The 25,475-nt window shown below is 44.7% G+C and overlaps 2 protein-coding genes across 2 annotated transcripts; one reads left to right on the top strand and one right to left on the bottom strand.

Annotated features, from left to right (window-relative positions):
* Positions 1-5,836: 5,836 nt before the first annotated feature.
* Positions 5,837-10,235, bottom strand: ALG2 (ALG2 alpha-1,3/1,6-mannosyltransferase). The gene is made up of 2 exons (XM_004423248.3): positions 9,822-10,235; positions 5,837-7,421 (listed from the first exon to the last, which is right to left on the bottom strand). Exons 1-2 carry the CDS (start codon positions 10,167-10,169, stop codon positions 6,519-6,521), a joined length of 1,251 nt encoding a protein of 416 aa, XP_004423305.1. The 5' UTR covers positions 10,170-10,235; the 3' UTR covers positions 5,837-6,518.
* A 38-nt stretch (positions 10,236-10,273) lies between these two features.
* SEC61B (SEC61 translocon subunit beta) lies at positions 10,274-18,947 on the top strand. The gene is made up of 4 exons (XM_004423249.2): positions 10,274-10,640; positions 10,829-10,926; positions 15,452-15,553; positions 18,575-18,947. The coding sequence occupies exons 1-4, from the start codon at positions 10,638-10,640 to the stop codon at positions 18,660-18,662; spliced, it is 291 nt and encodes a 96-aa protein (XP_004423306.1). The 5' UTR covers positions 10,274-10,637; the 3' UTR covers positions 18,663-18,947.
* The last annotated feature ends 6,528 nt before the right edge of the window (positions 18,948-25,475 follow it).

The following is a 25,475-nucleotide window of genomic DNA, read 5'->3' as shown; positions in this document are numbered from 1 at the left end:
GAAAAAATCAGTTTATGGAATATCAGAAAATATAAGCAAACAAAAGAAAAATTTAATGCATACTGATAATCACAGCCCCCTGGGGACAACCAATGTCACCACCTTGGGGTATATTCTATTAGAAACTTTTATAATTACATATACATATATACCCTCATATTTATTCATTTAGAAAATCTTTTCTTTCCTATAAAAATGGGACTATATCACATGTGCTTTTTTTAAAAAAAACAACTTTATGAGGTGTAATTTACATATAATAACAAGCACTGATTTTAAGCATATATTTCATTAGTTCTGACAAATTTACACACCCTTATGACCATAATGAGATATAGGACATTTCCATCATCCCAGAAAGTTCCTTTTTGCCCTTTCCTTGTCAGTCTCTCTCACACCCTGGGCCTCAGGCACACAGTGAGCTGCTTTCCGTCACGACAGATTAGCTTTGTTTCTTCTTCTCTGTGAAGTTTCATATCCATGGAATCATGCAGTACGAACTCTTTCGTGCCTGACTCCTTTCACTTGTTTTTGAGATTCATCCATGTCCTTGTGCTTATCAGGAGTTCATTCCTTCTTATCACTGAGAAGTTCTCAATTGCAGGAACGTACCAGAACTTGTTTATCCATTCACCTGCTGATGGACACTTGGATTGTTTTCAGTTTTTGACTATTAATGAATAAAACCGCTCTGAATATTTGAGTAAGTCTTTGTTTAGATATATGTTTTCACTTATTTTAAGCAAAATACCTAGAAGTGGAATTGCTGAGTCATATGGTAGGTGTCATGTTTAACTTTATAAAAAACTGTCAAACTGTTTTCCAAAGAGTATGTACCATTTTACGTTCCCGGCAGCAATGCGTGAGAACTCCAGGTGCCCCACATTCTCACCAACATTTATACTGTGAGTCTTTAATTTTATCGGTCTGTACTCGTATCTCATTGTTTTTTTTTTTTTTATTGAGGTGGTATTTGTTTATAACATTATATACATTTCAGGTGTAACAAGAAAACACTAATTTGGAAAGATATCTGCACGCCTATGTTCACTGTGGTTTTAGTTTGTATTTCCTTGATGACCAATGATGTTGAGCATCTTATCATGTGCTTACTGGCCATTCGTATATCTTCTGTGAAGTGGCCATTCAGATCTTTTGCCTATTCAAAAAATGTGGTTTTTTTGTCCTCTTGCTACTGAGTTGTAAGTCTTCTTCATATACCCTGGATGCAGGTCTTTATCAGATATATTAATTATGAATATTTTCTCCCAGTCTGTGGCTCATTTTTAAATATTTTTAAAGTCAATGTCCTCTGAAGAACAGTTTCTAATTTTGATGAAATTCAGCTCATCAATTTTTTCCCTTCATGCTTTGTGCTTTTTGCATTCTGTCTGAGAGATCTTTGCCTCCCCCATGGTTGTGGAGCTTTTCCTCTGTTTCCTCTCTAATTTCTGCGGCCTAGCTTCTATGTTTAGGCCCATGATCAACTTCAAGTTCATTTTTGTATATGGTGTGAGGTAGAGGTTGAGGTTCACTTTTTTTCCATACAGATATCCAATTTTCAGCACCATTTCTTGAGAAGACGATCTTTTCCCTACTGAATTACCTTGGCACCTTTGGCAAAAATCAATTGACTGCATGTGTGCAGACCTATTTTAGAACTCTCTTCTGTTGGATTGATTTATTTGTCTGTCCTTACTTCAGTACCACGCTGTCTTGACTGTTGGGAAACCTCTTGATATTGAGTTGAGCATTCCACAAACTGAGAGGGAAATACTCTTTGTGGGGGTTGTTGAAAACATCTATCCATTTCCCCACGACTTTCCCTGGCGTAGGCTGACTTCCAATGCTCCTCTTACTGGGGTGGCAGCAGATTGGGGCAATTCATGCAGACCTGTGAAAGACGGCCTTCATCCCTAACAAGTTCATGACACTCTGCAGTTGACAAATCAGCTTCACGTCCTTCATCTCGCTCATTCATATACCAATTCAGTCCCTCTCACTCACTCTTTTATTTGTCCGTTCTTCACAACCACCCTGTGGGGTGAATACTTAGATCTGATTACACCCATTTTACAGAAAAGGAAATGTAGACTTTAGGATTATCATCATCAGGACACCTGCTCAATAGTTGTGGAACCCTGGAATTCTAGGTTAAGGAACACAAAAAAACAAAGTCCAGTCTGACTTCATCATCTTAGCCATCTGTTCTAATTCTGCCTGTCAACGTCTTGGGTGAGTGGCAGGTTACAAAGGTAAAACACACCTGTGCTACACCTGTGCCCCTTACAAAATCCCAACACACACAGACACACGCACATACACACAACCTCGAGAGACTTTTCTAGACTATATTTGTCTCAGATGACGTCAGTGGCTGGCCTAGTGATAGTGTTTCCTACAAGATATTTCAGCATTTGTTCGTGGGCATAATTCTGGGTCACAAGGCCAGTTCACCCTTACTGCGAGCCCCACGCAACCCCCAGTCCTCTTGACAAGGACAGAGCACTGGCTCCAGCAGCCCCTGGGCTCAGGAGTCAGCATGGTAAAGTCCCTCCCAAGGGTTGCTGTTTAATCAAGAGGACAGGTTGGGATTGCTGTCATTGGGAAACCTCCACACCCCTCAGCCAGCAGGCATGAGGACACTGGTGTCTGGATGGTGGCAACCTCACAGGCTGTTGGGGACAGAGCTGCAGGGAGCTGAGGTTAGGAATGAAGGAGTAAGGAGTTCAAAGGCAGTGGCAGGAGATAAGGAGTTTTTGATACAAGTGGAGGTGGTGTGAGGGGGTCCAGAAAGAAGTTAGAGGCAGGCTGCAACTGTCCCTCTGTGTGACCTCAGGCAGGTCCCTTTCTATTTTCGGGCCCCAGTTTTCCCATCTGTGTAAGAGCAAAATAGGACCCCCTCTGGGGTCCTAGTCAGCTCTGAGTGGATTTGATTCTGGGAGTTGGAAATGCAGAGAAAGGAGGTCACAGGACGTTAGCAATACTGGCAGAGGCGACAGAGAAGGGCTGACTGTCGTGAACAGAGATGGGGGATGAGCAGAAAGCAGGGCAGTGAAGTGGTCAGATGCCTCATTTTCTTTATGGAAGGAGACGAGGCAGAACAAGATAGTGGAAGTGGAATTGGCCTATTGGGCAGGTTAGAAGGTGGTGAGGCATTTACTGAAGAGCCATCTGCAGTACAACTGAAAGAACTGTTGACCTGGAGTCGGACAGACCTGGGTTTGAATTACAGCTCCAGGGTTTCCTGGCTGTAACCCTCAGCTTTCCCACTGTAAACATGGCTACAATCATTACCTGGAACGATGCTGTGAAGAGCAAATGAGACAACCTGGATAGAGCTTCGCAAACTCTAAAGGCTGTCCCGATAGGGGTTCCATAGTCTAGTCATTGCGTCATTTTCAAACAGGATGAATGGCAATAGCACTCCCCCTTAGCTGAGTGGGTGGATCTCTTTTCTATGTACAACATGACTCCCCCCTCACTACCCCCATGCCCATCTAGTGTGTGTGTGTGTGCGCGCGTAGAATTGCACCTAACAGAATTCCATCTGCATCGATGGAAGGTATGAAGGGTCAGGGGTTGCACCCACGTGCAGAGGTGAGCCAGCAGACACAGGAAAACAGTGACCTCCTTGAGGGAGACTGCATGAGGAGCTTTCGTCTCCAGTTCACCCGTCCCTGGTGGGCCGTGACTGTCTTTTCTAGCTTGGTTCTTTCAAACAACCAATTCTTAAAACCTTTTAAGTTAAACTAGCTTGAATTTCTGCTTTGTGCGGGTAAACGACCCTGATAACTCCACTAGGACTCTGAGTGACCCACCGTCCACCACAGGGAGGGCAGTCAGCACGGGCTCAGCGCGGTGATTCTCACGGGGTAGGGATAGAGCAATGGGGTGGGTGTGGGATATCATCAGCTCCTTTAGGGGCAGAGGACTGATTTGAAGATAGAAGAGCATCCTGTCACCTAGCTCTGATATGACTCAGAATACTGTACTTATTTTGAATTTCATAAAGTATTGAAGGACGGGCGATATCGAGGGTCATCAGAGGGCACAGGCTGAGAAATTCTGGTCTGTGCAGAGACCTGGATGGATCAGGTAACCTGGGGTTGAATCCTGGTCAGTCACTTTTCAACTGTGTGCCCTTGGGAAAGTCTTTCATCTCTCTGAGCTTCTTTCTTTATGTATAAAATGGGGGATAATACACCCACCTCACAAGATTGCAAAGCCTTCCTAAACCTGAGGCCCTGAGCAGGTGCAACCGCAGGTGCAGAGGGTCTCACTGAAGAAATGCCACACAAGGAGCCTGGTTAGGGCGGAGGCAGACTGAAGAGCGGTAGAGTGGCCGGACTTGGGAACCAGAGAGCCTTGAGTCTGCCCATCTCTCCAGGCTGTGTGACATAGGCAAGTCGCTTAACCACACTCATCTACAGAGGGGAGAATACCTACACCTCATGCAATGAGTTGTCTACTATGCACCTCGTATCATGCAGGCACACAGTAAGTGCCAGAAGCATTACTATTGATAAGGCCTTGGACAATTCACTTTGGTGTTCCATGCTTCTATTTTCCCTAACTTCAGCTTAGTTTTGGAAGCTGCAAACACCTCCTACGCACAAAGCTCCATTCTAGGTCCTGGAGCCAAGAGTTAATGCATCAGAGGCTAGAAGCTCATGGCAGGCAGGGCTCTGCATCCCTCCCAGGTTTGTGGTCTTAATGTCCCCTGCTGGGGCTTAAGACAATGAAGGGAAGTTAAACTTAAGGCCCGTGAACCCATGTAGTCCATTTTGGAAGGATCTGCATAAAAATAGTCAAATGGGCAGAAGCTTTTGTGCTTGGAAACGGTAAGCACCAATCATGGATCAGAGCATGACTGAGTCTGTTTGTCCTAAACCCAGTGGTCAGAGCCACCAGGCCTTTCTGGAAACGCTGCAGTTCCCTGAGAAACACATGCACCAAGCCACTAACGGGGATGACCTACTTTACTAGATGGTAAGCTTTCACAATGCCAAAGAAGAGAGAACTCAACTCAACTTTTCATTCCATAAAAAGACTCAATATATTTGACAATCTCATTTTAATGAACTCCTTTTTGGTATTTTCATTTCATTAAAGTACTCCTGTGATACAGACTAATGTGATAAATTACAACCTGAAATTTCATCCTTTAAAGAACCCCAAAAGAACAATATCGTACTGCAGTATGGACCCACGCAGAACTTCTACAGTAATTTTCAATATCCCCAAATTGCTAAATAGCTGCATTTATATAGCCCATACTATGTGACAAGTACTGTTTACATATATGAGGGTCATCCATCATAACCACCCTATGAGGAAAGGAGAGTGGGACAGTTATCCCACTTCACAGATGAGGAATCTGAAGCACAGAGATGAAGTAATCTGCCCAAGGTCACACAGGCTGTTAGACTCTCTGGTCTGTGCTCTTAGAGCTGATTAACGTGGAGTCTTTGGCTAGTGATCTTTGCTATTTTTAAAAGATGAATTTAGCTTTAAAGGTATGTTGAAAAGTGCTTTATGTTTATTTGTACTTAGACCAACAGGTAAATAAAGAACCTAAGACTGGCCAGTGCCAGGAAAGGGCTGGAGTATGTGACAGGGGAGGGTCCCTTCCGGTTTGGGAGGTGGGTGGAGGGTCAAGGAACGCTTCCCAGCAGGGGCACTGAGGCAGGCCTTGAAGGATACCGAGCATGTGTGTCTTACACCCTGCAGGAGCTTACTCAATACAACACAAAATTAACGGAGCTGATGACGCAGATGACATTTAAAAACAAACCCTAAATGATGCACACCACATGCGCGACAATACTCCCGCTACATTTCAAAATCCACTTTATTCTAGTTTCTGACTTCAGGTTTGGCTGTGTACGTTCCTAACAATACCAAAATAGGTCATGGAGGCCAAAATCTAAAATTTTGTCTCTTCCTATGATAAACATCTTTTATTGTCGTGTCTCAGTGTGCAAAAACACAATAAATCATGTTTGTAAAAACATACAGATCATTCTTGCTATGGATTCAGACAAAGTTACAACTAACAAAAATCTCCTAACAGAGGACAGTGAACACGCAGGTGGATTGATTCTGGGAACTGCAGGGACCCTGTACTCATTGTGAAGCCAAATAATCAACCTTGCTGATGACACACTTAAATTATTAAAACAATTAAGGCACGCTATCACTCAAAAGGTATAGGCAGAGCAACAATAATCTAGAGAAAATATAATTATTCTGCTGAATGTGGAATTGTACCATATTTATATTTTAATCAACACTGGTAAGACTCAGAATTATTACAGCACAAAAGACACTATTTTTCTGAAAAAGTAGACAGGGAGTGTGGTTATAGGAAGGTGGCTCAGGTTCAAGATTCAAGTGTATTTTTCTTTTAAATCTCTTCTGCACTAGATTCTAGGTTTTTTTTTGGTTTCAAAACTCGGTCTACAATCCACAAAAATACTAATGAATGTAGCACAAAGGCCTTAAAAAAAATCTGATTATACCAGCAGTTTGGTGACATATTGGTAGAGCTGTTCTGTAAACGCCTCAGGGGAAAATTTTTCCTTCACCCTGGCTCTTCCAGCCAGTCCCATGGTGGCTTTCAAGGAAGGTTCATGGATGAACTTTTCCATTGCTTCTGAGAAGTGCACTGGGTCTGGCTCACACAGAAACCCTGTGACGCCGTGGACGACAGACTCCAAGGGCCCGCCTGAATTAACAGCGATGACCGGGCACTGCATGTACATGGCCTCCAAAGGGACGAGGCCAAAGTGCTCGTTGCTCGGTGTGTAGAGCACACACGTGCAGCCTCGGAGCAGGGAGATTTTCCGTTTGTCTGAGCAAGACCGCAAGAAGGTCACGGACTGGCCAAGGTCAGACAGCTGGACCACTTTCTTCAATTCCTGATAGTGTTCCACGTTCTCCAGGACTCTCTCGTCATAACCGCCTGCCATGATCAGATGAACCTTGTCCCAAGCTTGGGATGTCAATCTTCCACGCAGCTGTACCAGGGCTTCCAGGGCCAGAGTCAGATTCTTCTTCCTTTCGTATCTGTTGATGGAGAGAAACAGGAATTGTTTTCCCTCAGGGACTAGGTCATCAAGCTTTTCAGGAACAGCTGAGTCAAAGCTGGTGACATTCAGAGATGGGTAGAGGACATCGGGGTTTATGTGAGACAGGGACTTGAACGTCTCCTTGAAAACAGCAGCTGTGAATTGGCTATTGACCACGATGCAGTCTGCCATGCCCGTGGTGTATTCCTCTACCCAGTCAATCGGGGCCCTGTACAGGCGTTTAAGAAAAGAATCTCTCCTGGTGAGAAGCAGATCCGGGAAGTGACAGTAGAAGAGGATCTTCTTGCGCCGTCTGGCCAGTTTGAACACTGGGATACAGGCAGACACCTGGCCAAAGCAAACATCAACAGCAGATAAAGTGACTCGTCAACTACACTTCAACCAAATCAAATCACAGACACCCACCCTGCCTGTGAGTCAGTGGGCTCCTCATGGGCAGTGTCTGATTCTGCTCTCTGTCCGCCACACTCTCACCCAGTACAATGCCTGGTGTATAGAAGGCTGGTAGACGTTTTCTCCGTGTGTGCTAAACATTTAAAGCTGCAAATCCAGTGGTTTCCTCCAGAATAGCACTGTCCAATGGAAATAAAAATCTAGTAATCGCATTAGCGTTTTTAATATATTTTACCTAAAATATTATATCAAAATGTAATCAACACTAAAAAAATTAATGAGATACTTTACATTCCTTTTTCCCATATTAAGTGTTTAAAATCAGGTGTGTATTTTACACTTACAGCACATCTCAGACTAGCCACATTTCAAGTGCACAATAGCCACACGTAGCTAGTGGCTCCCACACTGGACAGAGCAGCTCTAGGATCTTTCTTCTCCTGAGGAACTGAATGAATGAACTATAGTAGTTTAGAGTATAGGCTAGGTCGACTAGCTAGCTCTGGCACATGATCAGGTAATCTACCTCTCTCTGGGCCTCAGTTTCCTCTTCTGTAACATGGTGGCAAATACCACTACAAAAAAACCCATATGATTCTTGTGATTATTAAATGCACTGGTATATGTAAAATGCTTAAGAATTTAGCACATGGTATGTACTCAATAAATGTTAACCATTATCATTACTGAGCATGAACTATATGCTGGCGTTACTAGAGACTTTCCTGTTGTGTTATCTTTCCAAGTCACTTAATCTCCAGCTCACTTAACACCTGAAGAAGATGAGCTTTAGGGATATTGAGGGATTTATCCAAAGCCACTTAGTTAGAAAGTAGCAAATATGGAACTTGAACCCAGGTCTCATACTTCCAAGTCAGTTTTTCTCTATCCACTAGTCTCAGCTACCTCATGCCTATTGATCAGTTACACATACAGGATGTTTGGTAAATGTCCATATTTCTTAAAAAGAAATAGCTTTCACACAAGCAAGGATGATCAAAAGCAACTAAGGAATGATAACCAAAGAAACACAAATACAAACATGATGTCATTTCCACCTATCAGTTTGGCAAAGATTAAAATGGTTGATAACATCCAACGTGCACAGGATGTGTAGCATGAACATGCTCTATCAGACACTGTGGGAGAGTAAAGTGACACAACCTCTTTGGAAGGCAAATTTGGCAACAGCTATTGATATTTAAAATGAACTCTTTGACCTACCAATTTTATTTCTAGGAATTTACTCAAAGGACATGCTTGCAGAAGTACAAAAAAAAAAGGTACAAGGATGTTCATTACAACACTGATCTATTTACAAAAAACTGGTCACAATGTTAGTGACCTTTAACAGAAGAACCTATAAATTATGGTACATTCAAGCAAGAGCGGAATTTCCAGCCCTACTATGAAGAGAATCTCTAACACTGATATATAAAGATGTCCCAAATGGGAATTTTTGGTGGAAAAAAAGCAAATTGTCCAATAGTAGGTGTGTCATATAATCCTAATTAGTTCAAGTAAGAAGATATATGTATGAACAGAGACTCATATGCTGGGATCGCCACAATTTCTGGAAGGCTACAGGAGAAACCGTTAAGAGGGGCTCTCTTTAGGGAGTGGCAGTGGGACCGGACTTTTACATTACATTCTTTTATACTATTTGATGTTTTAGTCTTGAGAAAACATTACTTTTTAAAATAAATTGGGGGAAAAAAAGATGTAAGAAGAGTCTAGAACAGCTAAAGCCTTGATCAGATGGACATTATTTACCAAGCTAAAAAACTTGGACTTTTCCTCAAAGAATAATGGGGAGCCATATTACAGTTTTAATAGGGATATGATATGTTTAGCTTGGTGTTTTTAATATATGACACTGCCGAGCAGGGTGGCCTGGCAGCAAAGGCTACAGACAGTGGGATGCCGTGGCCTGGAAGGAGCGTCAACAGAAATAATGCAAAGAGAGAAGACATACAAGTCACTCGGAAATAAAAGGCGACCGAAGGCTGACTTCTAACTCTTGTGTTTCTCAGAGCGAGCCCAAAGGCCCATCTGTTTCAGAATCACCCGATGATCCAGGGAAAATGCAGATTTCGGGGCCCCACCTCAGGGCTCCAGGATGAAAACTCCCGAAGGTGGGGCCGAGCAATCCGCAACTTGAATGTGTCCGCACTAAAGTTGGAGAACCATAGTCTCACTCCCAGCTCTGATCTCTCCATATCAGCTCCGATCCTTCCGAATCGCAGACCGGGAGAGGTCATGCAGTGCACCCTCCATTGGGAGAAAAGGAGGCGCGGCAGGGGCCGGGCGTGGCCGCACTCGGGGCCGCCTCACCTGGTCGCACACGACCACGTCGAACTCCTCGTCGGCGAGGAACAGCACGTAGAGCGCCAGGAAGATCATGCGCAGGTAGGCGCACACGGCGGCGCCGCGGCCGCCCCAGCCCAGGCTGCGCGGCAGCCAGTCCCCGGCGCAGCGCACCGGCAGCTCGCGGCTCTCGGCGAAGCAGTGGCCCGGGTCGTAGTGCGCCGTCCAGATCTTCACGCTGCATCCGCGCGCCTGCAGCGCCAGCGCCGCGTCCAGCACCAGCCGCTCGGCGCCGCCTACGCCCAAGTCCGGGTGCAAGAACAGCACCGACGGGTTGGGACCCGGGTCCTCGTCTTGGCCCTGCTTCTCCGCCATAGCCCCGGAAGCCGCACCGGCGCCCCGCACCCTGAGGGGCTTCTGCGCATGCTCTTTCCCCCGGCTCTCCGCGGGCGGCCGCGGGGGCCGACCACGCCCCGCTACGCGTGCGTCTGTTAGGCCACATCAGCGCAAATCTGTGGGCGCCTAGTAATTGCCGGAGAAAATTTCTCGTCTGACCATGGTTATAGCCTCCCTTTGGTAGGGACTGGACTCTAGGGAGAACGCTGTGATCCAAAGGAAGGAGACAGAAGGTCTGTGCTTCCCACACAGCCGCTGACCAAGTCGCCTGTAACAAAATTTCTACAGGCATATAGTGGGACAACCCAGGCGTCCCTGGAGTCGGCGAGGACCCTGCCAGCAGGCCTGGGGGCGGGGCCTGAGCCCGTCTCTCCAGCCGCCGGTCCGTGGAGGGGTCCTCGCTTCCTGCCGTCAGTTTCAGGTCCTTGCCACTGTCCTGTCTCCAGCATGGTAAGGCGGCCCCAGCCTTCCCTCCTTGGTCCCCGCCTCTCCCAGCCGCCCTGACTCCGCCTGACGGCGTGCCCTCCTTCCGTGGCTCCCTCGCTTTCCCCAGCCTCCCGTGCAGGTGCGGTCTCGGCCATCAGGGCCTGGGGTCTGGGGCCGGCCGGCGGCGCTCACCCCTCTGTCTCCCTCTGTAGCCTGGTCCGACCCCCAGTGGGACTAGCGTGGGATCCTCTGGCCGCTCTCCCAGCAAAGCAGTGGCCGCCCGGGCGGCGGGCTCCACGGTCCGGCAGAGGTAAGGATCCTTTCGAACTCCTCGGTTGTGGGCTCGGAGAGGTGGGGCCTAAGAATTCGCTGGTCCTGAGAAGGAGCCCTCGGGCTATGGGGTTCACAAAGGCAAGATGAGCCGCAGGTGACGTGGCCGGAGGGAGAGTTAAAGAGTTTTTGGTCTTTTGTGTTTCAAGGGAGAGGCAACACTTTTTTGGTTTTGCTCAGTTCTGGGCACCACTCTTTAAAAAGGAAAGTTAAAGTGGAGTAGGTTCAGAGACAGTTTTGAGAAAACTGTCATTAAACTGATGTTTCTGGACCTGAACTCTGCACTTGTATTTCTATCTGGAGGTCCCATACACACTCCAATTTAACATGACTTGTCCGGCACAAAACTTAGTCTCTCCTTCCACCCCAGCTCCCTCCCCGCCTCCAGTTATATCTGCTTACTTCCATATGGCGCTGCTATAAACTTGTTCACCCAAAGCCAGAACTTCAATATCATCTTGGATTTTTCTTATGCTCTATCTCCAGTCATTTGCCAGACTTTAAATTACACATGAAAACCTTCTCATCAGTTCTTTCCTTTTCCATTTCTTCTGCCTCACTTTAGCCCTCAACTTCTCGCATCTAGACTTTTGCATTTTCTACTAACTTTTCTGCTCTTCAGGTCATTTGCACTCCAGTCCTTCCTCGGCTCTGATTCTGTCACACTTCTGCTTGGTTTCTCTGTTAGTTTGTGGTTGTTGAACTTTAAAAAAAACAAAAAAGGAATACCAGGGCACTTGGTGGTCTTTTCAGCCTAACTGCATCTGTGCTGTGATCCAGCAACAGTGAACTATTTCTGTTTTCTGAACTCACTAGACAGCCTCCCCCATTTCTATTTATTCTCCAGATTAAGCTCAGTGGTTATTTTCTCTTGAGGCGGTCCCTGACTCTGAAAGCAGCAGTAGCTACTAGTCTTCCCTTTTGTTCCTAAAGCATTTTGTTCATAATGTTGTAATAGCATTTATGTTTCCATATTTATCTCCTTCATTAGACTTGGACAGAAACTGCTCAAGTCATCTCTGTCCTACTGTAAGGCCTAACACGTAAATGATGAATAAATCAAAGAATCAAGCAACATTGTTGTTGTGGGGTTTTTGAAGGAACTAGTGGGGTTTTATCTAGAGAGGAAAAAGCCTTGAAGGGGGAAACCTGAAAACTATCTTTAATGATGTGAAGAGAGATGAGACTTTTATTGTTGACTAGAATAGGCAAATCTAAAACTGATGATTTGAACTTACATGAGACTGATTTCAGCTTAAAGAAATTCTAATAGAACTGTCAGAAATGGTAAGATTATCCTGAACGATTGTGAGTTCCCCGTGACCGAGATGTTCAAGGCTGGGATGGACCAGCTGGACAGTGTGTCAAGCTGTGGTTTAGGTTCCATGTGCTTCGAGTGCTGTCTCATTCCCACCCTGAATTGCAGAGATTCTTTGTGCTGGAGTGGAAAATATGTACAGTTCCTGTGGGAGTGGGTCTGGTTGATGAGAATTGGTAATACTGTGGTAGGGAAGCTTGGCCATCTGAGAACTTTTAAAGAAAAAAAGAGAAGTCATATACTTATCAAATGTAACTATGATAATGAATAACTTAATAAATAAAAAATAAGTGAAATGGAGAAACTTAAACATTTGAGGACAGATGCATCTTTTCAAGTTGTGGGTGTTGATGTCATCTTTTACGATCCACTGTGGCTGGGGCTAGTGTCACTAGACAGATCATGGTTGTATGTATTGAGTGTTCCCTTCTAGAATTTTGGCACTCTTCATGAGTGTAATGTAATAGGTATTGTCTGTCTAAGAATATATCCCTGCTTTGTAAGTCTGTATGAAAAAGTTGAAGCTAAGCGTCTAAGAAGTTGAAGATAATGCTTTGGATTATGTAGTTTGTAGATTTGCATTCTCTCTCCATGCTTAATAGAGTTAGTACCTTGGAGAAGAAATGGTATGGGATTTACCCTCAGGCTGGGGTTGAAGTCCTTGCTCTGCTTGATAAGTATAAAACGGAATTGCTATGAGGATGAAAGGGAGCAATAATGCCTTGTAAACTGTAAAGCTGTGAAGTGTTACACAGTGTTCAAACAGGATAAGACGGTGGAATAGCCAGGGATATTAAGATAATCATCAAATAGTCATTGAGGGAACATGCCAGACACCATTCCAGCTCTGAGGGTATATCTGTGAACAAGATAGGCAGGACCTCATGAACCTTATATTCCAGTGTGGGAGACTGTAAGCGAGGCAGATAAATAAATAATGTAATTTCAATACATTCAGTAAGGGCTGTGAAGAAAAATAAAGCTGGGTGGGGGATGGAGAGTGGTAGGGATAGGGTGTTCAGAGTAGGTGACATGAGTAGAGACCTGAAAGAAGCAAGGGAGCAAATCATGCAGTGGTCTGGGGAGGCACAGACTTACTGGACAAAAGGAATGGTCATGTGTAAAGACTCTAAGGTGGGAATGGCTTCTTCAGGGAGTAGCCAGAAGGCCGTCGTGTTAGAGCAAAGTACGAGAAAGGTCAGTTATGAAAACCGTCATGTTAAGGTATAGGAAGAGGGGGGCAGTTACACGGTGGCCAGAAAAAAGAGTAAAATGGACCCCAAATAGAAATTTAAGAAATTAAATTGGGCTCTGTTAACCTCTACCTACTTCCCAGTGGAGGAATGGGAGGTATTTTGAGTACATTTTGATATTTCTAGGGGCGCTGATTTTCAAATCCTCTTCTGTGTCTCATATGCCAGCAGCTGTAAGAAATCTTAAAAGAGGCCCGACTGATCCCTTCACAGCACCTGTAATTTCAGGAGACTTTGAAGACAGGAACTGGAGTAGAGGAGTTGTGGGAATAGTGGAAAGTGCGTGGGTCCTAGTCCTGGCTCAGCAGTGACGTACCGTGTCTACACTGGGCTTACTGTCTAGCTCAAGTTCCTTTTTATGAACAAGGAGGAAGATTTCAGGTACCTGTCCCACAGATTAAATGATGTGTATCTCTGTGTGTGAAAGTTCTTCTAAGTGTATGAATTACTCTGTAAATCCCTGTACAAGTATGTTTGCTGTTTACAATCAGTTTTCCTATAGAAACAGTCATACAAATGGGGTTATGAGTTCCCAGGCCACCACATAGCCCATAATTAACATGTTTGAAATAGAATCTTTGCAGTACAGTAGACCCAAATTGTTGTTTGACACAGATTGCTGGCAGAGTTCTAGCCTGAACACAGCTGTCTTTGCTGGGACCAGAACGGAACCAGGACTCCACCCCTCCACTGCACGCGGCAGAGCAAGCTCCCTGAGCTCTGGGCCAGTGTTTCTTGCCTTCGGAGTGTGGGATAAAGGCCATGGCAGGGCGAGGGGAGAATTAGGTCCAGAGTTGGAAGGGCAGTGAGAAGAGATGATGGTGATAGGGTTTTCACTTCTGGTTTCTTCCTATATGTCCTTCTCTTTTAAAAAATCCAGAATCAGCAGCCCACAGATTTGGAGTGGGATTTTAAGGGAGGGTATACTGGGATCTGGTTAATGGTGAGGGGCAGTGATGGCTCAGGGCTTTCCTTCTCTCTTCTACTTTCCTCTCACCTAGCATTCCTGAGTTGGGCTAAAGAAGATTCCTTATGACTTCTCTCACCACTTACTTCTTACTCTCGTGTTGTGCCACTCTAGCACTGGGGCGGGGCTGGGAGTGGAGTAGTGCCTCGTGGGAGGATAGTTGCTGGGTAGGGTTCCCAGTGACTGAGGGATTCTCCCAGAGAGGAGGGACAGGATTCCCTGGGCCTGTTCCTGCTCAATGGCGTAAGTGTTCTTTGGCTACTTCTGCATGCCAGGGCTGCCTGCATCACACAAGCCTTGATCCCCTTGTACTTTTTCACATCCTACCTCTCTGCCAGATATGTGATCAGTATATCAAAATAGTGAAAAGAGATTACAAAATAATTTTTTATAAAATGTATACTCTGTTTTGGGACCTGTATACAAGTAAAGCTTAATGTGTTTTGTCTCTTTTATAGCAGATACAGTAATTTTAAGACATATTTTAAGGTTGTCATCTTATAAGAGATTATATATTCAGGGCATTTTTAAGCAGGGGTTTATTACTTGACTTCACAAAAATATGTGTGAAGAGAAACTGAAATGCACTGTCCAAATGAGGTGCCCGTATGTGTGGGCAAGTGGATGGACTCTGGTGTCAGAACTGGGTCCACATCCCAGCTCGGCCCCTGCTGGCTATCTGGTCTCAGGCACTTCACCTTTTCTGAGCCTCATTTTCCTTATTTATAAAATGGAGGTGGCAACCACTTTTCAGGGTTATTGACTGCATTAGCATATGGCAGGTACTCAGTTCATGGTGGTTAGTTATCATGATCAGTGGGGGAAAAGCAAGAATTTGGAGGGGGGATACTAACAAAGAAAAAGATTTTTCTTTTTGTCAGTTCTTTAGCAATGTAATGGTAGCATGTTATAATGCTGTTATAAGGGTTTCCAAGAAAAGGCTGTTTATAACATTTTCCTGTTGCAGGAAAAATGCCAGCTGTGGAACAAGGAGTGCAGGCCGCACGACCTCAGCAGGCACTGGGGGGATGTGGCGATTCTACACGGAAGATTCACCTGGGCTCAAAGTGTAAGTGTTGGGAGCAGACCTTGTGTTTCTGTCCCGTATCTCAGAGCCGTCTGGCAGCACTCGCTCTGCCACCAGCGCTGCTTGCTTTGATGAGATTTACGATACACTAGAGCTTCATTTGTGCCAGGCGGGCTGGGTTTGGTTTGCCCATATATCAACTAATTAGTTTAGGGCCTGGAATGACATCTCTTCATGGATTGAGTGAAGGCAAGGGAAGAGCGTCATGTAGCTATGTCAAAATAAATGATGGGGACAGAGAGAACTGGAGGGAAAACTGCTCAGTTAGGTGAAATTGCGCTTGATTTGGTGTTCCCGTCCCACACTGAGAAATAGGAGAAGCCACTTGAATAGGAATTGGGTGATTTTTCAAAGCTCTCCTGGAGACGTAAGCTGATATCGTTACAGCCTAATGGAAGTTTCTCCATTCAGCTGTGTTACCAAAAGTTCTTTGGCCTCCTTGCCTTTGGTGAGTGGTGAGTACACCCCGGAGGGTGGGTGTATCACTTTCCAAGTCTCAGGCCTGGGAGGGCTCATGAGTTGATGGGAAATGGGCATCCAGGGGGCCTCTGTCCCCATGCCTTGCTCATTTCATTTTCTGTGGTTTCCGTTACTGTGTGGCAGACCTAATCCCACAGGTTTCTGATCACATAGGCTCCAGGACACCACTGCTTAGAACTGTTTCCTGACTAAACGCAGTGGCTGAAGTGTTAGCATAATGACAGCAGCTCTCATTTGCATGGCACCACAGGTTCAGAAGCTCAGGTTCAGAGAGGCAGAGTTACGAGTCAGACAAACAGCGAGAGCTGGAACCAGATGTTCTGACTGTTAAATTCCGTGCTCTTTCCATACTGCCTGTCTGGTAGAAAAGAGACAAGATCAGACTTATTTGGATTAGTTTAATTAACTTGACCAGCAACTTGGATTGCAAATTTAGTTTATGAAGACTTCCCTAGAATTCTTGAGACATGGTTTTATTTATTGATTGATTTCCTTTTTTTCTGTTAAGTTGAAAACTTGTAAGGTGAGAATGTATTTAGGAAGTAATTCTTGGGGTTGGGGATGTGTGAGTTGGCAGCTTCTGACAGCCTTTTGGTTTTTGCTAGAGGTAGTTTTTTTGATTATCTCAGAGAGCAAGTTTGAAGCCCCTTGCTCTTCAGGGTGTCCAGGGGACAGTTCTAAACCCTTCTCAAGAAGGTGGTAAACTCTGTTCTCCTGTGGGCACGTCTGACTTGGGCTTGCCCTGGGCTTTCTGCTGTTGTGCAGCCGGGCTTGCTTGCTGCTAGTGCGTGAGTCCTCCCAGAAATCGATAGAAGCTGTTCCTTGAAGCGTCCTGAACCACAGTCTCATCACACCAGAGAGAGAGGTTTGGTGAAGGGACACAGTGGGGAATTCTTATCCACACAGCCACATCCTGGAGCAGTCAGGCAGCATCTTAGAGCTTGTTGTTGGCTCTTCCTAGGAGTTTAGAATTTTTTTTTCAGGTTGATAATAATAGCATTTCCTGAAAGCCTACTATAAGCCTGCATTGTGTGGGTATTAATCTATTTAATACCTCAGCAACCCTATGGGAGAGGTACTGTGGTTATCCCCACTTTACAGATGAGGAAGCTGAGGCTTGGAGCAGGTAAGTCACGGGGCCACAGTCACAGCTAATAAGTGACAGAGGTGGTTTCCAGACTCTGCAGCACTTTGACTCTGAGAGCGGCTGTCCCAGCTCTGTGCTCTGTGGCTGATGTTACTGCAACGTTGCTTTAAGTCGGGGCGTATGATCAAGTGCAACATGGTGAAGATCTCTTCCCGTGTCCTTTTAAATTGCCGACTCCTATAAATGTACACATTTTGGAAGAACAAAATAGCGTGGCATGTACGTTGTGTGTTGTTTATTGTCCACCAGTGGACTCTGTTATCCTGCTACTCCACAGGGTTACTCCCATCCAAGTACTAACCAGGCCCGACCCTGCTTAGCTTCCGAGATCAGACGAGATCGGGCGCGTTCAGGGTGGTATGGCCGTAGACCACAGGGTTACTCCACGGCCTTGATGATTATAAAGCTTTCTGGGGTCTTTTCCATTGTCCCCTCCCCATTTGTATCTGGGAGGTGAAGTGAGACATCTTGAATTCTCCAAAACTGGTGTCGGCAAGGAGAATCAAAAAGGCGGGCCTGTAACGTTTCACTCAAGTCGACATTCACAGGTTGTGTAAAATCAAGTTCTCCCTTTAAGAAGTCCATATACTAATTCCCAACTTGAAAAACATTTGCTTTAGGGAAGCACTGATGAGTAAAATCTATTTCCTTCCTATAATAAACTCATAAATCAGACTTAGCACATGTTGCCTAAAATGTTTGCTCCTTAAAGACGGGAACCTTAAAGCAGTAAAATAAGCACTATGTGTGGAATCAGAAAACCTGAGTTCAAATGTCTCTTTTCCATTCTGGCTATGTGTTCTTAGGCAAGTAATAATTAATCTCCCCGAGCCTCAGTTCTCCTTATTTATAAAATGAGGTTAACGTTTGTTTCACCTGTGTCATGAGTTTGTTGATCAAATGGGATCATATATTTGAAAACACTCTGTAACTTATAATGTGACGTTCATCTTTGTATGACTTGTATATTGTGGTTAGACAATGAAGATTATCTTTAAGTAGATCTTAATTAATAGTTTGGTAATTGGATCATTTGTACTTAAAGAATTTGGGAAATTTTTCTTACTACTTTTTATTATGGAAAATATCAAATATGTGAAATTAGAGAGACTTGTGTCTCCAAGACATCAGATCATTTTATTTATACATTAGTATGTTGTACTAAAAGACAAGGATTCCTCCTTTCTAAATAACCACAGTGCTATCACCAAACCCTCAAAATACAATAATAATTTGGGAATATTTTAAATGATGTAAAGGATATTCTTGGATGAATCTTAGGTGCCCCCCCTTTTCCTCCTAGGCAGTCTTTGGTATTACAGATATAATGCTGTATTGTTACTAAAAGTAAGCATCCCTTCTCTTCTTCTTTGCAGTGGCCCTGTTCCAGTATTGGTTATGAGTCTTCTGTTCATCGCTTCTGTATTTATGTTGCACATTTGGGGCAAGTACACTCGTTCATAGATTCAGCTACATCCATCTGTCTGTCATCTGAAGAAGAAGGAAAAAAACCCAACATATCTTGGACCAAAAGCATAGTGATTTTCTGTTCATAAGAAAGAAATTTTCTGTAAGCTTACTGTTTTACAGGGAACTTAACAAGAATTGATTGTAAGGAATCAACTTTTTTCTATGGCTATATAAACTTTTTAATTCATTTATACCAAGGCTAATTGCTGATGCCTGACTGCTAGGGCCCTTACCTTAGTCTGTCTGCCTTTAGGTTTTCAAGTAAATATGTAGAAAACATGTCTTGTGGAGATTGTTTTCTTTGTTGGATCGCCAGTTCCTTACGTGACCATGTAAGACATTCAAATCCAAGATACTGTAATTGGTCTTGGCTTGTTTTCTTCTAGGTATTTCACTCCTGGTGATTATCGTGTAGGGTGTTCTGCGGTTTTTAAGGAGTGTGCCTATGACTCCATCAGGCAGATCTGTGTTCAGAGGCATCTGGTACCCAGGGGAGTAGTCATAGAAATCATAAACCAGAAATCTTGGATGAAATGTTTGCTCATCCTGTTCTTTGTCTCTAAAACCATAGATAATATTTTTGTCTCTTTTCTCTCCCTGTTCTTAATTATGTGAGTGTAGACCAGGAGTTTCCATCTGTTTATCACTTGTTGCTAAACCTTTTTTGAAAGAATTCATTTGATAAATTGGATTTATCAACTAAAATTTTGTTTTCATTTTGAAAATTAAAGACCTTTCTAATCAGAGTGAGATACCAGCATTTCTAAACTGAGTTGATATAATTCCAACCAAAAATAAAAATTTTTGAAGTTTCACTTAGCTTATGCTGCCTTTCTGGGTATACCTTCCTAGGGTAGACCCTAGGAAATAAGAGTAGCTCAAAGGTGCATACTCCAGGAGTCGAAGACACTGAGCCAGAATTTCTAAAGAGTAAGAGATCCATGTGAGTCCAGCAGAATCACGAAATGACAAAGAGGTGTATTAGTTAAAAGACAGATAACTTAAAAAATATCTTTCTCATAAAGTAAGCCTATTTAAAGAAAAAATTCCTAGAACAGTTAAGCAGTTTCACAAATGTTTTTCTTAAATCCTGGCTGTAAGGTAATTTTAGGTCCAAAGTACCCAATTTAAATGATGAAAGTATGTTATCTTTAAAAAAAGACTTCCTGGGGCAGTATATGGGTGACTGTGCTCATTTATATCCTAACGAATGCCAGATTATTGGGGAAACATGATGAAAAACTGATTCCCTTGGATCCTGGGAATTGCTTATTGCATGAAATAGGTTATCTTCAATTGAAATTCAGGGGGAAAAGTCTCCATTTCATTTGGAAGAAATTAAAGATGATAGTATCTATAATGGCATTTTTTTTTCTGATATTCAGGTTGATGGTACCAGTAACAGCTAAATCTGCTCCTTTGTCCAGAGTCTCGTTTTCTCTGGGGGAGATGCTGAAGCCACTTGGGGGTGCTCTTTGGTTGTGAGGGTACATTCTCTCCACTGCACAGAGCTGCCTGTTAGTCCCTTCTGCCTAGCAGTGGTCTCTAGTGGACTGATAGCTGAAAATCACTCAAGTTTTTGAGCTAGAGATTTATAAGAAAATGCTGGTTTTCAGTGGCAGAGCAAGGAGATGCTTCATTCAGCAGAAGGAAAATTGGAGGTTGTGCATAAAGATGTACAACATCTATTATGTAGCTGCTTTTGGCTGTGATGATACAATGCTAATACCATAGCTGAGAATGTTAGTGTTCAAGCTGTTCCTTTCTCTCTTTTTTTTTTTCCAATTTTTAAAAGTTATGAAATACACATAACATAAAATGTACCATCTTAACCATTTTTAAATGTGCAGGTCAGTGGTATGAAGTACTTTCATATTTTTTTGCAACTGTCACCACTATCCATCTCCAGAACTTTTTTTTTTTTTTTTTTTTTTTTGTGAGGAGATCAGCCCTGTGCTAACATCTGCCAATCCTCTTTTTTCTTTTTGCTGAGGAAGACTGGCCCTGGGCTAACATCCATGCCCATCTTCCTCCACTTTATATGGGACGCTGCCACAGCATGGCCTGCCAAGCAGTGCATCGGTGCGCGCCCAGCGAACCCTGGGCCGCTGCAGTGGAGCACGCACACTCAACCGCTTGTGCCACTGGGCCGGCCCCTCCAGAACTCTTTGATCTTGCAAAACTAAAACTCTAAACCCACTAAACAATAACTCCCTTCCTCCACTCCCCTCAAGCCTTGGCAACCGCCCTTCTACTTTCTCTTTCCATGAATTTGACTAAGTCCCTCATATGAGTGGAATTGTACAGTATTTTCTCCTTTTTGTGCCTGACTTATTCCACTTAGCATAATGTCCTCAAGATTTATCCATGTTATGGCATATGTCAGAATTTCCTTCCTTTTTAAGACTGAATAATATTCCATTGACTGTATATGCCATGTTTTGTGTTCCTTTTAAATAGGGATTCCCACACTTTGGTTCCTGAGCCTTAGGGGACCGTGAGCCATTTCTAGTAATTCCGAAAGCCTAACAAACTAGACCTTTATCTGAGTCATGGACACCTTAGCCCAAGGAATCCTCAAGCTCCCTTGACAATGGGCTATAATTCTAGCCACGTCTGAGTGGACACAAGCCAGCACGTGCTGAGCAGAAGCTCTAAGTGGTTAAACTGGTGAAGTGAATTACGTTATAATCACAATTTGGGCTGAGCCTTTTAAGTCATTGGAGAAAAACCGTATTAGGGAAAGGTCCCAAGAGTCCCTGTGACTAGTGGGATGGAAAGACTGGGATTTCTGGGCCCAAGCAGTGTCCTGAACATGTCCAGTAGAGAAGTAAATGAGGAGAGAGCTGTTCCTGGGAGAGGTCAAACATACCGTAGCTTCTGTTTTCACACCTGTCCTAGTCTAGACTCCAGTTTTTTTCCAGCTGCTAATGTCCTCATAGGGAGAATTGAAGGAGACATTCTGAAATCATGCAAATATTGGCATCAAGTTAAAATGGCTGAAAATGTCTACAAGGCTGGCTTCATTCAACAGAAAATACAGTATGTGGAGTTGCTACATGCATGGCGCCATCCTCCCGATTCCCTCAGAGCTGCCTCTTGGGGAGCTCCAGGGCTGTATCTCCCCTCCCCTCCAATGCTGCAGGGGAAGGTTCAGGCCAGCACCAAGTTTGAGTCTTTGGGTGCACGACTAGGATTTCCAAACTTACTGCGCTCACTACCCACCTTCCAGGCTTGGAAGTGTTTCTGACCTGGGTTCACCTGCTGGCCCTGCAATTTGCTAGTTGTATGATCATGGGTGACTCATTTCCTTTCTGTTGGTCTCGTTTTTCTTATGTGTAAATGACTGTGGATATAATTCCCACCAAATAGAATTAAATGAGAAGAAAGATCCATGAATGCTTTGTTAATTAGCTAACAGTTAATAAGTGCTTATTCTCAATAATTTAAGATGTAGGTTTCTTTCTTTTTTTTTTTTTTTGTGAGGAAGATCAGCCCTGAGCTAACATCCATGCTAATCCTCCTCTTTTTGCTGAGGAAGACTGGCTCTGAGCTAACATCTGTTGCCAATCCTCCTCCTTTTTTCCCCCAAAGCCCCAGTAGAGAGTTGTATGTCACAGTTGCACATCCTTCTACTTGCTGTATGTGGGACGCGGCCTCAGCATGGCTGGAGAAGCGGTGCGTCGGTGCGCGCCCGGGATCCGAACCCCGGGCCGCCAGCAGCGGAGCGCGCGCACCTAACCGCTAAGCCACGCGCCGGCTCTGGATGTAGGTTTCTTGTTAACACTCTAATGAGGAATTTACTGTTTGCCCCATTTTACATAAGAGGAAACCGAAGCTTAAGCCACTCGGCTTGTTATGTGGAAGAGTTGGGATTTAACTCCAGATCTCTGACTCACCCACCACAGTCACATAGATGAGCTTATCAACTATTCCAGTGAGGGCGGGGGAAGGGTGTCACAACAGTAGAGCTTTAAAAAATAACAGGATTCCCAGAAACTGCCACGCTGTTATTGGGTGTACTTCAGGCATTACATAGCTTTAGTTTGAGGTTTTCAGTTCTGCAGGATTGGTTTCTCCGTTTCAGTCCTGAACTTTGTTCGTTCTCTGGAACTCTTGTGTTTATAGAGAAAGCATAGTGTTTATTCATTCAACAAACATTTCCTGATCACTGTGTGCCATGCCCTTCTATTGGGGTTTTAGAAATGACCTGGTGAGGTCTCTCATAGCTTGACAGGGCTGTGCATTTGGATGCTAGGATCCCAGTCTCATCTGGGACTACAAGTTCTAAATAGCTATGTGATTACGGAGAAACCGGACAGGGAGCCTTCTCAAGGTCCCCTCAGCTATTGGTGAAATCAGTAGTTGGGACGACAGTTTAAGAACTAGTATGCTCATGGTGTGTGGGCAGTGGTGCTAGGGATTGCGAAACTGGCACTGCCTCCGGGAAATCCACACTGTGTGGTCACTTCTCCGACGGAGGAAAACTAGGGAGCCCTGGGATCCCTAGCTGGAAGGGCTGAGAGTTCACTGCGTCCTCCCCATTGTACCACAGAGGACTGGGGCTCAGAGAGAAGGGGCTTGCCCAAGATCGTGCAGCAAGGCTGTAGCGGAGCAGATGCCAGAACGAAGGTTCCTGCTTCCCTGCTGGGGCTCCTTCCCGGAACTGTGCCGTGCGCCCTGTTTTGAGCCTCTGCATAAGCCAGCCGACCTCTCTCTAGAGGCCAGCCTCTGGAACCAGATAAACCGGGGGGTGGGCTTCGATTAGTGGGCGGTGTTTATCAAAGGGGGAGGAGTAAAGGCTGCAAGGTTAGCTAGGAAAAATAAAGTGAATCATGCTAGTAAATCTAGGAGAAAGCCAGCAGGTTCATGAGACTGCGTGGAGGGGCAGAGTAGGGAGAAGCAGCCGGCAGAGCGGCACTGTTGGGCATTCTTGTGACCACAAATGTTAGGTGAGCCAAGAACACAGTGAACTGACCCAGTAGGGTTAAGGTCAAGGCTAAACTGTTTAAATACTGTTCCTGGTTGCTCTGGCAACTAGGTCTCTTCCCCATGCTAAAGACGTTATAATAAAATCAAACATTAACTAAACAGGAATCAAAGGTGTAGTCATACGTAGTCTAGATCACGCCATTTTGGGGAAAGGTCTCGAAGTTTGTGCCTCAGAAAGAAATGGAGACATGAGGGAAAGAACTTGAATTACACATCAAAGAGTTAAACTGGTCCTGCAAACACACTCGTCTTTCTTCCCATTGACTCTGTCCTAGGCGGTGTAGACAATATATCCTGGAGTTGCACGTCCCTGTGGTCTCACCTGTTCTACTCAAGGATATGGTTGCTGGTAAGAAAACAGAAGCTCGTTCTTCTGTCTATCTAAATTGGTTTGGGTTGTAGAATTTAAATCAGTGGTTCTCTGACTTCAGCATGCACCAGAATCGCCTAGAGGGAATCTGCTTCTGCTCCCTAGCAGATTTGGCAGCACCAGACCGGGAGTCCTGGCTCTAAAGCAGGAGTCACAGTGTGGAGCCAGGGGCGCTGGGCTTGTAGTTTACTCCAGGCCTGTCACCTGTACAGGGGTGTGACTTCTGTCCCCCTTGCTCTTCTTTAAAGCCTTACCCCTGATGCTAATTGTTGCGCAGTCTGCACTGTGTCCGGGGAAATTCCCCCCGCCTTCTGTGGTTTTGCATTGTGTGTATTTGTATCCTGGCGGTACGCAAGGTCAGCTAGCTGCGGAGCCCTGATTCTCCCTTCAGTTCTCGCACTCTGACTCAGAGCAGTGCCTCCTCGTACAGAGGACGTGCTGTCTGGACGAAGAAAACACACTCTTGCCAGACTTCCTTTTGTAGTAGCTTACTGCACTGAAACCTTCTGTCAGCTCCAGGAGGCAGTAAGAAATGAAAGGTGCAAGTATGTAATGATCGTGCTGGGCAAGGATTTCCTTCCTGGGTGGGCAGTTGGATACCGGTGTGGATCCCCGCCCCCCCATTCTGATGGTATAAAAGGCAGGGAGCCATGGCTCTGTGTACCCCCCCCGCCCCCCCCCCGGCAGATGCCTCACAGCAGGAGAGCTGCTGAACCCTCCAGGCCTCTTGTGCCACACAGGGAGGGCACCAGGGAGCTATGAAACATTTGTGTTAATGCTGTGTGCATCCTTTGCACTGCTCGTTGGTAGGTTTAGTAGTAAACTGAAAGTAAAGCACACTTAGGCGAGTGGTGAGTTGTCATTGTCACCAATCTCTGAACCTGGTGCAGGCTGAGTGCTCGGACCTAGCTCACTGCTGTTTCTTTTCCTCCTTCCTCTTCCCCCTCCTTCTCATCTCCTTTCCTTCTTGCTCCTCTTCCTCCCGGACCCCCTCCCCTTCTATGCTCCCGTTACTCTCTTCTGTTCTATACAACTCAGATATTCCTGGGCTAGTGTGTGTACAAATGAAAGTGTGCAAAGAAACACAATCCTCCAAGAAAAGTTATTAAAAAGTAGTTCTGATTTTCACTTATATTTTTCCAAGTTTTCATGGGTTGAATTGTGTCCCCTCAAATTCATATATTGAAGTTCTAATCCCTAGAACCTCAGAACGTGCCCTTTTTGGAGACAGAGTCTTTACAGAGGTAATCAAGTTAGATTGAGGCCGTTAGCATGGTCCCTAATGCAATATGACTTGTGTCCTTATACGAACGGGAGATCTGGACATAGACAGCCATACAGGGAGAGCGCCATGTGGACTTGAAAACATCCATCTACAAGCCAAGGAGAGAGGCCTGGAACAGATCTTTCCTTCGCAGCCTTCAGAAGGAACCAAACCTGCCAGC

This window comes from Ceratotherium simum, chromosome 29 (genome assembly GCF_057802395.1).
Source record: "Ceratotherium simum simum isolate JZ-2026a chromosome 29, ASM5780239v1, whole genome shotgun sequence".
NCBI lineage: Eukaryota > Metazoa > Chordata > Mammalia > Perissodactyla > Rhinocerotidae > Ceratotherium > Ceratotherium simum.
The sequence above is the reverse complement of the archived record's forward strand: the minus strand, read 5'-3'. Positions and strand labels throughout refer to the sequence as shown.

Bases quoted from the DNA above. Each gene is read 5' to 3' on its own strand.
- ALG2 (XM_004423248.3), bottom strand. From the start codon at position 10,169: ATGGCGGAGAAGCAGGGCCAAGACGAGGACCCGGGTCCCAACCCGTCG. The intron at 7,422-9,821 runs GTGAGGCGGCCC...TGCTTTGGCCAG, and splicing joins ACGTGGTCGTGTGCGACCAG to GTGTCTGCCTGTATCCCAGT.
- SEC61B (XM_004423249.2), top strand. The intron at 10,927-15,451 runs GTAAGGATCCTT...TTCCTGTTGCAG, and splicing joins GGCTCCACGGTCCGGCAGAG to GAAAAATGCCAGCTGTGGAA. The intron at 15,554-18,574 runs GTAAGTGTTGGG...TCTTCTTTGCAG, and splicing joins GATTCACCTGGGCTCAAAGT to TGGCCCTGTTCCAGTATTGG.